Source organism: Phascolarctos cinereus, unplaced genomic scaffold (genome assembly GCF_003287225.1).
Source record: "Phascolarctos cinereus isolate Bilbo 61053 unplaced genomic scaffold, phaCin_HiC Scaffold_4;HRSCAF=312, whole genome shotgun sequence".
NCBI classification, from domain to species: domain Eukaryota; kingdom Metazoa; phylum Chordata; class Mammalia; order Diprotodontia; family Phascolarctidae; genus Phascolarctos; species Phascolarctos cinereus.
In genome coordinates, this window is record NW_027555847.1 from 270,167,440 (window position 1) to 270,180,375 (window position 12,936).

General features: G+C 34.6%; 1 protein-coding gene across 6 annotated transcripts in view; it reads right to left on the minus strand.

Annotated features, from left to right (window-relative positions):
• MLLT3 (MLLT3 super elongation complex subunit) overlaps window positions 1-12,936 on the minus strand; it is a 317,963-nt gene that overhangs the window by 121,250 nt on the left and 183,777 nt on the right. For 5 of the 6 annotated variants that reach the window (XM_078153052.1, XM_078153054.1, XM_078153055.1 and 2 more), the window contains one exon: window positions 3,304-3,447. The exons of the other annotated variant lie outside the window; for it this stretch is intronic. In XM_078153052.1, coding sequence (XP_078009178.1) covers window positions 3,304-3,447 — 144 coding nt within the window. The remainder of the gene's footprint in view (window positions 1-3,303; window positions 3,448-12,936) is intronic. 6 annotated transcript variants of the gene reach the window in all.

The window sequence follows — 12,936 nt, forward strand, 5'->3', positions numbered from 1 at the left end:
AACACTTACTAGCTATATGACCCTGGGCAAGTCACTTAATCCCATTCCCTAGCAAAAAAAAACCATAAATAAATAAATAAATTATAACAGTTAAAAATGGATTATATTCCAAAGGTTGATTTATTAGCCAAAATTCATTCTTTCCCCAGAAATAATACTGTAAATGGTTGTTAGGTTCCTAAACTCTGAAATTGAGTGAAGATATAAAGTAGATAAAATATAACATGCTGATAATTCAAAATATTTTTTAAAATATGAAACTATCACAAATATACATGTATTTCAGTTAGATTATTAATTAGATTACTCTAAGTTGTCATGAATAGCATTGTTTCTATGGGGGACTGTATTGTGTGATGCACAACAAGAAAGTCATGAAGAACATGATCTTCACCCTCCTTCCACCATCTCCTGCACCACTCACTACTCCACAGACTATGGGAGTACTAAGAAGGGATGGGAGGCAGAAGTGTGGAGGAATAGGTTCAATTGCACATGCAAGGATTGGAAGGCAACATGTGTTCAAATTACTATTCATTAATTCGTACCATTTGTCCCTAAATATTTAAATGCCATCACTTAACTCTAGATCCACCCCTTTCTCAGCCGAGAGGAACACAGCTACACCACAAATATGTCTTCCATCATATTTTCTCAGTAACTATCACAGCTCCTGAGAGGTTTTTTCCAGACTGAAAAGACGGAAGGAATTAGAGATAGAAAAGGTTTCAGGAAGCTACGGTCAAGGAGGCTCAAGTATGTGTGTTTCCAGATATACACTGCCCTACATTATACATAAAGGAGGGGTTGGATTCGAATGACTACACATACACCGTAACTGGCCATACCTCAGGGAACATGAGAATCTCATTGGTCCTGGGTTCATACTTGAATAATAACCCATAAATAAGATAACCAAGGACACTAGGAACACATTTTCTATCCCTTTCTGCAAGTTCCTTATTGATGCAATCAAAAGTGCCTGTTCATTCAGCTATAGTAAATTGTAATACAATAACTCAAGATTAATCCTCACACTCAAGGATTTAGGTAGTGGGAATAAGCAGAATACTTCATATTTCAGAATATTGTGAGTTAAATAACCTCACTGATCTTATGTTTTTAAAATGGACACTTCCCATGGTGAGGTAATGAAGACAAGTATATAAGGAAAAAACCTAAAATTTCAGCACCCAAATTGAGGTTACAAAGAAAAAAAGAAAGAAAAAATGCTCTAAGTAGCTCATAACAGAATATAATCTTTTCTTAACTAGTAACTAAATTTTATCAGCAAACATGTATTTACCTACGACATTAAAGAAATTTTAAAACTCTTCCAAAAAGCTGTGTCAATCACTGAAGTGTTAATTAGCATTCATTTGTCAATATTCCCAGATATTATTAATATACTATATGTATATAGCAAAATATTTCCTTTTAATTCATAAAAGTAGCAAATTATCCATAAAATAATTGGTCAGAGGAGGAAAATGACATCATGATATATTCAATCATATTAAAAAAATTATTTCTCTTCATAAGGACAATGATTTATATTTATTCTCATTTATTTTGACAAAAAAAATTGTCAGTACTCTCTCTTTATAATCATATCACTTTGTATTATTAGTTACTTTATATAAGAGGCAGTGATCTGTCCTTTCGCTGGCTATAGAAATCCTAAAATTCTGCAATACAGTACTTTAAATGTCTATTTTATGGAATTGATAAATTCATTTGAGATTACATATCAACAAAAATTTACAAACTGAAACCACGTTTTAGACCAAAATCCTTAACAATATAATTCAATAAAGGAGAAGAATTACAAGGCTATTTATTAGGGAATACTACCTGAAGGATTGAGGTTTTAAAAAAGGGCAGAACAAGTGAAATAACTCACCATTTTCACCTATGAATGAAAAAAGGATTCTTTAGGTTTGAACAAACTGTCATGGGCTACTATGGAATTTTGGGATTCCACATAGGATTCAGGTGGGCACCCCAGGCTAGGTGATTTGTCTTTGGCTAAAATTATTCTTTACTGGCAATTCATGAGAAATGTGAGCTTTTAAAGCAGGGGTCACAGAGGAAGACAGGGCAGCTAGGTGGCTAGGTGGAGCAGTGAATAAAGTGCCAGGCCTGGAGTCAAGAAGACCTGAATTCAAATCTAGACTCAGACATTTACTAGTCGTGTGACCCTGTAGCTTTGTTTGCCTCAGTTTCCTCACCTGTAACATGAGCTAGAGAAGGAAATGGCAAACCACTCTAGTATCTTTGATAAGAAAACCCAAAATGGAGTCACAAAGAGTCTGACACAACTAAAAAACAACTGAACAAATACAAACACAGAGGAAGACATATTTGAGTTATCTTATTTCAATGCACTATGTAGATAGCAGAGTCAGAGTAGAAGGTACAACTTTGCTTGGAATCCCCTGACATCCCACGCTTGAACTTGAACTGTGATAAGCCTAGGAGAACATGTTCCACAGAATTAGTTCTAGAGAAAAGTTTCCAAAAATGCAGAGTCTGAGCTGCCCACACAATGGTAGAAAGCAGGGGCTTCAGAGAGAAGGCACAAAACAAATTTTAAATTAATACACAGAATTTGGCTTTGTAGCAAACATGGCTGGGATATGCCTTTTGTGTGTAAAGAAGGCTATTAGGATTATGTTTATATTACAGCCTTCTTTAATCTCACCCGCCATCATTGAATTACAAAGAACGGGGTTGCACATTAGGATAGAACTTCACAATTTATTAAATTGTTAATCTTAACCCTACCAATCTCAAGGAAAAATTCCATTTCATTACAAGGGAGTACAAACAAATAAAAATATACATTCACCTCCCTAAAGAAATTCAGCATGAAATAAATTTTCCAAATAATACAATCAGGAAAATTTTGGAAAGGAACTTAGCCTTCAGACACTAACTCCTCTTGGTATTAACTTAAGACTTGAGTTTTCAACCTCACACAGGGATCTTATAATGTAATGCCTGACCTTAAATTTGGGAAGTTTTGCGTGCATGCTTGGGAATTTGCCTGTGTTGCAATAAATGTGAAGCGCTCTGACCTTAAGGAGAAGCTGAGGTTCCATTAATGAACTGTATACATCAGGTAGTTGGTTCAGAACTTTCTTTGCTTACCTTCTGCTTCAGAAACAATCCTGAGCTAAATCTTGCAAATAACTATTAAGTGCCTTCAGCAGAAGAGAAAACCTTATTGAATTTTATAATGTACTAACAAATCAGTACATCTTTAATGGGATGGCTTTTGATATGAGTAGCAGCACTCACCCCTCCTGCCTTCAGCAGCTTTCTTCTGAAGTCCTCTGTGGGGTTGTTGAAAGTTAGCTTTTCACAACGGAGGTGATTTACAGGTGGATGGCCTTCAAGGTGCAGGAATAAGTCATAATCAAAGCGGACTTTCTTAGGTTCTTCCTGAGGGTTGAAAAATAGCCAGAAATAGAAAATCTAATAGAGGAAATGGTTATCTACATGAGGAAAAGAGACTCAAACATCTAGCATTCAATCTGTCAAAGTAGATATTCCAAAAAAGGATGTTCCCATGAATTATTTTAACTGATATAAGCTATTTATCAATAACATCGCAGAAACAGAAGTTCTCTGTACATTAGTATTGCATTTTTCTTACCTAGCCTTGATCACTGAACGGGCATAAATGAGACTTGTTAAAGACCTTAGCTTAAAAAGACCAAGGTCTCCCACTTCATCCAAGGCCATCTCCAGTCATCTTAATCTATACTTTGCCACTGAACCCGGATGGTTCCATACGAGAAAGTGAAGCTGGTGACTTTGCATGGGCCTCCCTCACTAAATCCAATTCACTTGCATGTCATGGCATCACCTCCCTGATGTCATGTCCTCTTCAAGAACAAAGGACAAAAAACAACAACAACAAATGTTGCATGTGCTATTATAAAATTCAGGAGGACTCTTTCCTGAATAAATAAAAGTAAAGAAAGTAGGGGCAGCTAGGTGGCGCAGTGGATAGAGCACCGGCCCTGAAGTCCTGAGGACCTGAGTTCAAATCCGGTCTCAGACCAAACACTTGATACTTACTGTGTGACCCTGGGCAAGTCACTTAACCCCAACTGCCAAAAAAAAAAAGTAAAGAAAGTGGCAAGGACAAAATAACCTGGAATAGGGTTAGGGAATACCTAGTCTCAATTATCAGGAGACTCTATTCTAAGCTATATTTCTCTGTGACGTTGGTGGAATTTTAAAAATTCCTACCACATTTGTTTCATCTTACAATACCTGTGTCTAAAGAACACCATGAGTACAAAAGCAAAATGATATAACTTTATTATTTTTAAAACTATAAAAGTATTAGTACTAAACAAAATAATATTAAATATAATACTGAATATTTTAGGTGGATTTTCTGCTACATATTACTTCGTAGATTTATATTTAGAGGCAGACCAAAAATCAATGAGGTACACTTAAATTGTCACAGAAACAAAAAAAAAAGCATTCTGCAAGCCATTAAATATAAATGAGTACTAACTAGGTCTTCTCATGTCACTACTAAGAGATTAACAGAAGTGTTTGAGAAATTCCTTTAAAGGATAAAAATGACTCTAGATACATTATTAATGGAAGCAACAGTTAAAGTGATTTTAAAAAGGAAAAGATCAGTACCCTGGACAAGGGCAGGAACCTGGACAAGGGCAAATGGGAGTCTGAGTCCCTAGCCTACATCAGTACTGACAAGACACGATATTTAGTTCTCCTGGGCTTGTAGTGCCACCAATATATGACTCTAAGAACAGTAGATGATGTAAAGAATAATAGTGGCCCATCCTGGTAGTAGTTATAGACTGTGATAGTGGACTTCTTCAGAAGTTTCATGTTACTCTTATAATGTGAATCAGACCAAAATGAATCTCTGTTGTTGGGTAAAATATAGCTATGTTCATAGGAATTTTGAAACATTTCTTTAATGTAGATCGTGCGTGCGTGTGTGTGTGTGTGTGGTGTGTGTGTGTGTGTGTGTGTGTGTGTGTGTGTGTAACCAGATGGAATATCATGGTTGTAAAGGAAGATTTGCATATGTGTACAGCTACCTGTCCCCTAGACGTTTTGTCTAGGGGACAATTAGCTATACTTCCAGCATTCTCATCAGATAAAAAGAGTTTTCAAGTTATCAGGCTAGCCCATGATGATAAGTCCTTCTGGAGCAACCCAAAGCAACAAAAATGTAGGGAAATTCTGTGAATCCCAGAGGATTCAGAGATGAAAAAAAGCTGAGATATCATCTAGTCTAACTCTTTGATTTTAAAAATCATTTGTAAATTAACTTTAGTACAAAATATGTTATCTCTCTAGGACTACAAATTGCTAGTCGTATAATATTTCAGAAAAACTCATTTAATGAGCTAACACATAAACTTGTAGACCAGTAAGACAAGCCACTCATTCACTAATACTTTGGTGTAACAGCACGGTAGAGTATACAATATAAGACTTAGACCAAGAAGTAACTGTTTAAAAGAAAAATTCCTGTGTCCTTTATATGTGGGGTTTTGGTTATGTTATCCACAAATTAATGAACATATTGGCATATCCCTACTTTATAGAGAAGTACCTATCTGCAGAGAGTTAATGTGTTTTACTTTTCTGATGTTCCCTATGAAAAAAGGTACAAGCAGTGACTAGGTTTATATGCAGCCAATAATAGTCATGACTATCATACAATGTAAAGGGCTCACCCAACTAGAACATCATCTGTTATCAATTCTGAGGCACCAATATTATGTAAACAGGGGCCTCATACTTGAATGTTACATGATCCCTGAAAAAAGAGCTCCCTTAAAGTCCAAAAAAAAAAAGAATGTAAACATAAAACTAATAACATTTTAGACTCAGAAAACTATGTTTAGGCAATACCTTCCCTCACCATTTAGACAAAATTGAGTAGCTGGCACTGTTTTCAGTGTGCTTACAGGATAGGTAAAGGGAAGGTAAGAAATTGCATATTTCAACCACACAGTTAGTAAGACTTTGAGCCTACAGATGAAATTAGGAGTCCTTCAGGTAGATACTGTAAAGGCTAATGTCTCCAAAAGTGTAAATATGGAATTATAATGCAATGAATGCTAACCCTCTTATCTCTCCCTCCAGGCTTCTCTGACTTCCTTTAAGAGCAAGCTAAAATTTCATCTACTAAAGGAAACCTTTCCTAATACCTTTTAAATCTAGTGCCTTCCCACTATTGATTACCTCCAATTTATCGTGTGTGTGTGCACACGCGTGTGTGTGTGTGTGTGTGTGACACACACACACACACACACACACACAGAGCTTATATCTACAATTATTTTGAATATTGTCTCCCCCACTAGATTGTGAGCTCTTTGATGGCAGGGACCATCTTTTGCCTTTCTTCATATTTCCAGCTTTTAGCATAAAGCTTGGGATATATTAAGTGCTTTAAAAATGTATACTGACTGACCACTGAAGAGTCATTCAACTCTCACCAAATAAAACTAAAGCTGAAGGCTTTGAGAATTTGAGAATCCCACAAAATATGTTGTAGGGTCTACTAAAAGAAATGAGAGAAAATATAATTTTGATATAAAAATAGGCCAAATTCATGTATCTATCTGACCATAGCTGCTGCCTGTCTTAGTGTATGTGTTAATGTTATATAAGATTGTGTCCTAAGATCTCACTATTTGAGGGAGTTTGTTTCTAGTAAGAAAGGAAAAACATTGTCCCTAACTATCTAATAACAAAAAAAATACCTGTGGATGAATAAGGCCAAAAGCACATCCATTTTGAAATGTGTAATTTGGATAAAAATACTATAACTCTTGGAATTTCATATACAATCTTAAAATAAAGTCAGTAAATCTGCAAGTATATAGTCCATATCCAATTGCGTACCTTCTCAAGGAGGAAGGAAGAAAAGGAGGGAAAGAAAGAGAGAATCTGGAATTAAAAATTAAAAATAAAACTAATGTTAAAATTTTTGTTTACTTATAATTGAGAAAAACATAATAAAAATTATGTATAAAACATGAAAAAAAGGATAAGGTCAGTAACACTACTACCTAGGTTAAGATTACAGGAATACTTTAAACATGTATAAGAACCAAAAGTGAAATGATTCCAAATAGAAGAACCTCAAAGAAATTCTACAGAAGGGTTGTCAATGAAAACAAGTTGTTTCTATTTAGAAATAAAATTATTCTTTATATATACATATTTTAAATCTAAAACAGAAGAGATAATTGATTAAATTCCCTTTCTATCTTTGAGACACTGAACTCATTCCTGCACCAAAACTGTATTTCAAGGCATGATAAGAGAATAAAGATGACTCTGAATTCTCAAAAACTAAGTCAGTGGAGAAAAGGACTGGTATATCCTACCAAGCCAGAAAGATGTGGAAGCCTGATGCCATAATGTCTGCTGAATGAAGATCAGCATTGTTAAATGCTGAGAGTAGTATCACCAGAATATTGAACACAATGGTTTTGGCAACAGTTTCAAGAAAACTATACTCAAGGTATTTTAAATAATGTTGGGAGAGTAGGTATGCACACTAAAGAAATAATAGATAATAGAATTTTTGCTGAAAACATCTTTAGAAAATGAGCAAGAGTTTATGAACACTGGTATCCCTTGCCTAATAAAAAGCAGCATAGTGGATAAAATGCTGGGCATGGAGTCAGGAAGACCTGAGTTTTGTTTTGTTTTTCTTTTTTTTGCTAGGCAATGGGATTAAGTGACTTGCCCAGGGTCACATAGGTAGTAAGTGTTATGGGTCTGAGGTCGCATTTGAACTCAGGTCCTCCTGACTCCAGGACTGGTGCTCTATCCACTGCATCACCTAGCTGCCCAAGATCTGAGTTAAATCCAACCTCGGGCACTTACTTAACCCTGTGAACCTGGGCAAATCACTTAACATCTGTTTATCTCAGTTTCCTCAACTGTAAAATGTGGAAAATACTAGCATCTATTTCACAGAGTTGTTGTAAAGATCAAATGAGATAATATTTGTAAAAAGCCCTTAGCACAGTGCCTGGTGCAAAGTGAGCACTATAGGAATGCTTCTTCTTCTCTTCCCACTGTCCCTTTGTGCCACGAAGCAGAGGGAATCATGTGGCACAGTGGATAGAGAGCTACACTTGGAATAAGGCAGAGCAGAATACAAACCTAGCCATGGACACTAGTTTTATGACTGTGAGCAATTCACTCAACCTTAGTCACAGGTTTCCTCAATTGCACCTTCCAATGTTGTTGTTAGGATTCAAAAAAAAAAATATTTCTAAAGGACTTTGCAAACTTAAAAATGCTACATAAAATTTATATCATTATTATTATCATTATCATCATCATCTCAATCTTTAAAACTTTTACTTAAAGTACGTAGTGGGGGTTTTTTAACTTTGAAAAAATGCAGAAAACTCCATGATTGATTTTATTTTCTTTTGATTTGAACTAGAAAATAATTATTTTTGGAAAAATGCTTCAAAATTACTTCGTTAGGGGCAGCTAGGTGGCACAGTCAATAAAGCTCCAGGCCTTGGAATCAGGAGGACCTGAGTTCAAATCAGACCTCAGACACTTGACACTTACTAGCTGTGTGACCCTGGGCAAGTCACTTAATGCTGACTGCCTCACCAAAACAAACAAACAAACAAAAAAAGACTTTGTTCATCCTAGACTATTAGCCAGATGAACACCTTGTATATAACAACATCTCTCACTCCTGTCAAAGGTTTGAGGGAAGGAAAATAACTAAAACCAAACATAACTGAGAATGCTCTGAAAAACAATATTTTTTTTTATTAAAAACCAAATTCCTTCTTCTATGCCTATCTTGTAGAGGGCCATACATTCCAGGAGAGTAATCAAGCCAATTATTCAGATGAAATGGCACAATTCCATGACTCTCTCCAGTGATGATCAGCTTGTGGTAAGAATGGAAAAGACTACTGATAGATATAACCCATGGACAATGTACTATTGTCAACTTCATATAAACTTTAGGAAAACATCTATCAGTAATGAATACTACTAGAGTCAATAGTATAAAAATCACATATCTACCAAGTTCTCTGCAGACTTTTCTTTTTAAGTTCAATGAGTACAACAGATTAAGTGCACAAAATACAGAGGCAGATTCTAGGAAGATGGTAGAGTAAGTCAGAAAATTCTAGGCTCTTCAAATTTCCTCCACAAACAGACAGAACATAACCTCAGAGTGAACACAGAGCAGCAAAAATAAAGGGATAAGGAAGATGTCCTCTTAAGACAACTTGAAAGGACTTCAAGAAACACAGAACCTCAAAGGGCTGAGGTTTGGCTTGAGTGAGGTGCAAACACCTCCAGGCAAACTCCTGGGAATCAACAAACAACTAGTCCTCGGGTAACTGCCCAGGCTTCAGGAACTTCCATCTCAGGAACTTTTATCTAGGAACAGCATGAGGATCAGGCTGCTGAGTAAAGGAAGATTGAAGGACCCTCCTTTGTCTCCCGATGCCAGGCGTAGTGGTGCTGACCAGAGGTGATCCCAGGATAAGGCTCCAGGCAAGGAGGAGCAAAGAGGAGTGAGCCCATGCCCAGTGAATGCCTTACCTCAGGGAGAAAGATAATGTGACTGAGGGCCATAGACATGACTTAGGGGAAGAGAGGAGTGCCCAAGACTCCTGACAGAATTCAGGAAAAAAAAAAGACAGCACTGAGGCACCATCACCCATAGCTAAAGATTAAAACTTGATTACAATAATAAGCCACTAAAAATAAAACAAAATAAAAATAAGTAAGTAAAGGAGAAAAAACCCAACCATTGATAGCTACTATAGTATAAAAGAAGATCTGGGTTCATATTCAGAGGAAGATAGTGAGGGTAAAAAAAAAAGCCACTCCTACCTCAAAGAGCAATATTAAATAGTGACAAGCCCAAAAAGAGTTCTTGGAAGAACTTAAAAAGGACTTCAAAAATCAAATAAGAGAGACTGAAGAAAAATTAGGGAAAAAATAAAAGCAATCCAAGAAAATCAAGAAAATTATGAAAAGAAAGTCAAACAATAAGGTGAGACCCAAAATCTTAAGGATGAAAATAATTCCTTGAAAACTAGAATTGGGCAAGGGGAAACTAATGATGTTATAAAATCCCAAGAAATATAACAAAATCAAAAGAATGAAAAAATAGAAGAGACTATGAAACATCTCATTAGAAAAACAACCAATCTGGAGAAAAGATTGAGGAAAAACAATACATGAATTGTTGGACTAATTGAAAGTAATGATAAAAAAAAAGGATATTGATACAATACCACAAAAAAAATTATTAAAGAAAATCTACAAACTAAAAGAGATACCAGTTTAAAAAAAAAACTTAAGGGAATATCATAGCCAAGTTTTAGAGCTTCCAGGTTAAGGAGAAAATATTACAAGCAACAAGAAAAAAACAATTTAAATATTGCAGAACTACAATCATAATTTCACAAGACCTAGCAGCTTCTACACTAAAAGACCATAAGTCTTGGAACATTATATCCAAAAGGGCAAAAGAGCTGAGGTTACAAACAAAAATAACTTACCCAGAGAAGTTTAGTATAATCTTAAAAAGGAAAAAAATGGATATTTAATGAACTAAAAGACTTTCTGGTATTTGGGACAAAAAGCCCAATACTCAATGGAAAATTCAATATAACATTCAGAAGAAATATAAGGAAAGCCTTAAAGACCAATTGGAAGGGACTCATTAAGATCAAACTTCATATCTTATATATGAAAATGTTATCAGTATTCTTAAGATTGTCATCATTACTTGGGTAGTCTGAAAGAAAGGTAGGGGCTGACCTGAATATGATGGGGTGAATCTAAAAAAATAAAATTGGGTAGGAAAAGATAAATATGAGTAATTATCTCATACAAATGAGGTATGAAAGGATAAACTGATATGGAGGAAACAGGTGGGGGTGAAGGGCTGGTAGTGCTGGAATCTTACTCTCATCTGATCTGGGTTAAAGAAGGAACAACATATACATCTAAAAGGGTATAAAAGTCTTCCAAATTTATAAAGAAACAGGAGGACATAAAGAAATAAGAGGATAAGGAACAGGATAAGGGAGGGGCTTTTAGAAGGGTAGGTAGAATAATGAATAGGAGGATAATAGGAGAGGATAAGGAAAGGATTCTTTAAAAGGGTGTGGAATAGGGATGTTTAGAAATAAACTAGACTGGTAAGGAACAATAGGGTAAAAAGAGGCCAAGAAAGATAATAGTAAAGAAAAATAGGATGGAGGGAAATATACAAATACTAATTACAATGTTCAATGTTAATGAGATGAATTCACCCATAAAACCAAAATGGACAGTAGAACGGAATTAAAATGGGATCTTGTTTACAAGACATTTAAAAATAAGAGACACATACAGAGGTAAAATAACAGGCTGGAGTAGAATTAATTTTATTTCAGCTGAACTAAAAAGCAGAGGTAGCAATCATGATCTCAGACAAAGTTAAAGCTAAAATAGATTTAATTAGAAGAGATAAACAGGGTAACTATATTTGGGGGGGGGGTACAATAGACAATGAAGCAATATCAATACAAAACCTATACCCAGTAAATATAATAGCATCTAAATTTTCAAAAGAAAAAATAAATGAATTACAGGTGGAAATGATAGCAGTACTATAATAGTTAGGGACTTTAATTTTCCCTTCTCAGAACTAAATAAATCTAACTTTTAAAAAAGAAGTCAAGAAGTGAACAGAATTTTACATAAGCTAGATATGATAGATATCTGGAGAGAATAGAACTGTGATAGAAAGGAACACAACCTTTTTCTCATTGGTTCATGATACCTTTACAAAGACTAAACACATATTAGGGCATTAAAATTTTACACTTAAAGGCAAAAAAGCAGAAATAGTAAAAGTATCCTTTTCCAATCACAATGCAATAAAAATTATATTTAATAAGGGACCACAGAAACATAGATTAAAAACTAGAGACTAAACAACCTACTCTTAAAGAATGATTGGATTAAAGAACAAGTCATAGAAAAAATCAAAATTTCATTGAACAGAATGACAATAAAATAATCAGAGGAAAATGTATATTTCTTAATGCTTTTATTAAAAAAATAGAGAAAGAATAGATTAATGAGTTGGGCATGCACTTTAAAAAAAACTAGAAAAGGAACCCAAAATCCCAAATTAAACACCAAACCAGAAATCCTAAAAATTAAAAGTGAAAAAAAAGCACCAGGACCAGAGAGATTTACAAGTGAATTCTACCAAACATTTAAAGACCAATCAATTCCAATGTTAAATAAATTATATGGAATAATAGGCAAAGAAGAAGTCCTATGAAACTTCTTTTATAAAACAAATATGATACTAATACCTAAAAACAGGAAAAGTAAAAACAGAGAAAGAAAATTATAGACCAATTTCATTAATGAATATGGATGCAAAAATCCTAAATAAAATACTACCTCAAAGATTACAAAGATTATACATACAATATGACCCAGTGTGATTTATACCAGGAATGCAGGGATGGTTTGACACAAAGAAAAATATTAACATAATTGATTATATCAATAATGAGAGTAACAAAAATCATGATTATATCAACAGATACAGAAAAACTTTTGATAAAGTACAACAGTCATTTCTATTAAAAACACTTGAAATACAGGTAATCAAGGGAATTTTTCCTTAAACTGCTAAAAAGCATTCACCTATAACCATCAGCAAGTACTATTTGTAACAGGGATAAGCTAGAAGCCTTCCCAGGAGGAGTAGATGTGAAATAAAGATGTCCATTGTCACCAATAATAATTGAGATTGTATTGGAAATCCTAGCAATAGCAATAAGAGAAGAAAAAGAAACAGAAGGAAGCAGAATAGGAAATGAAGTAATAAAACTATCT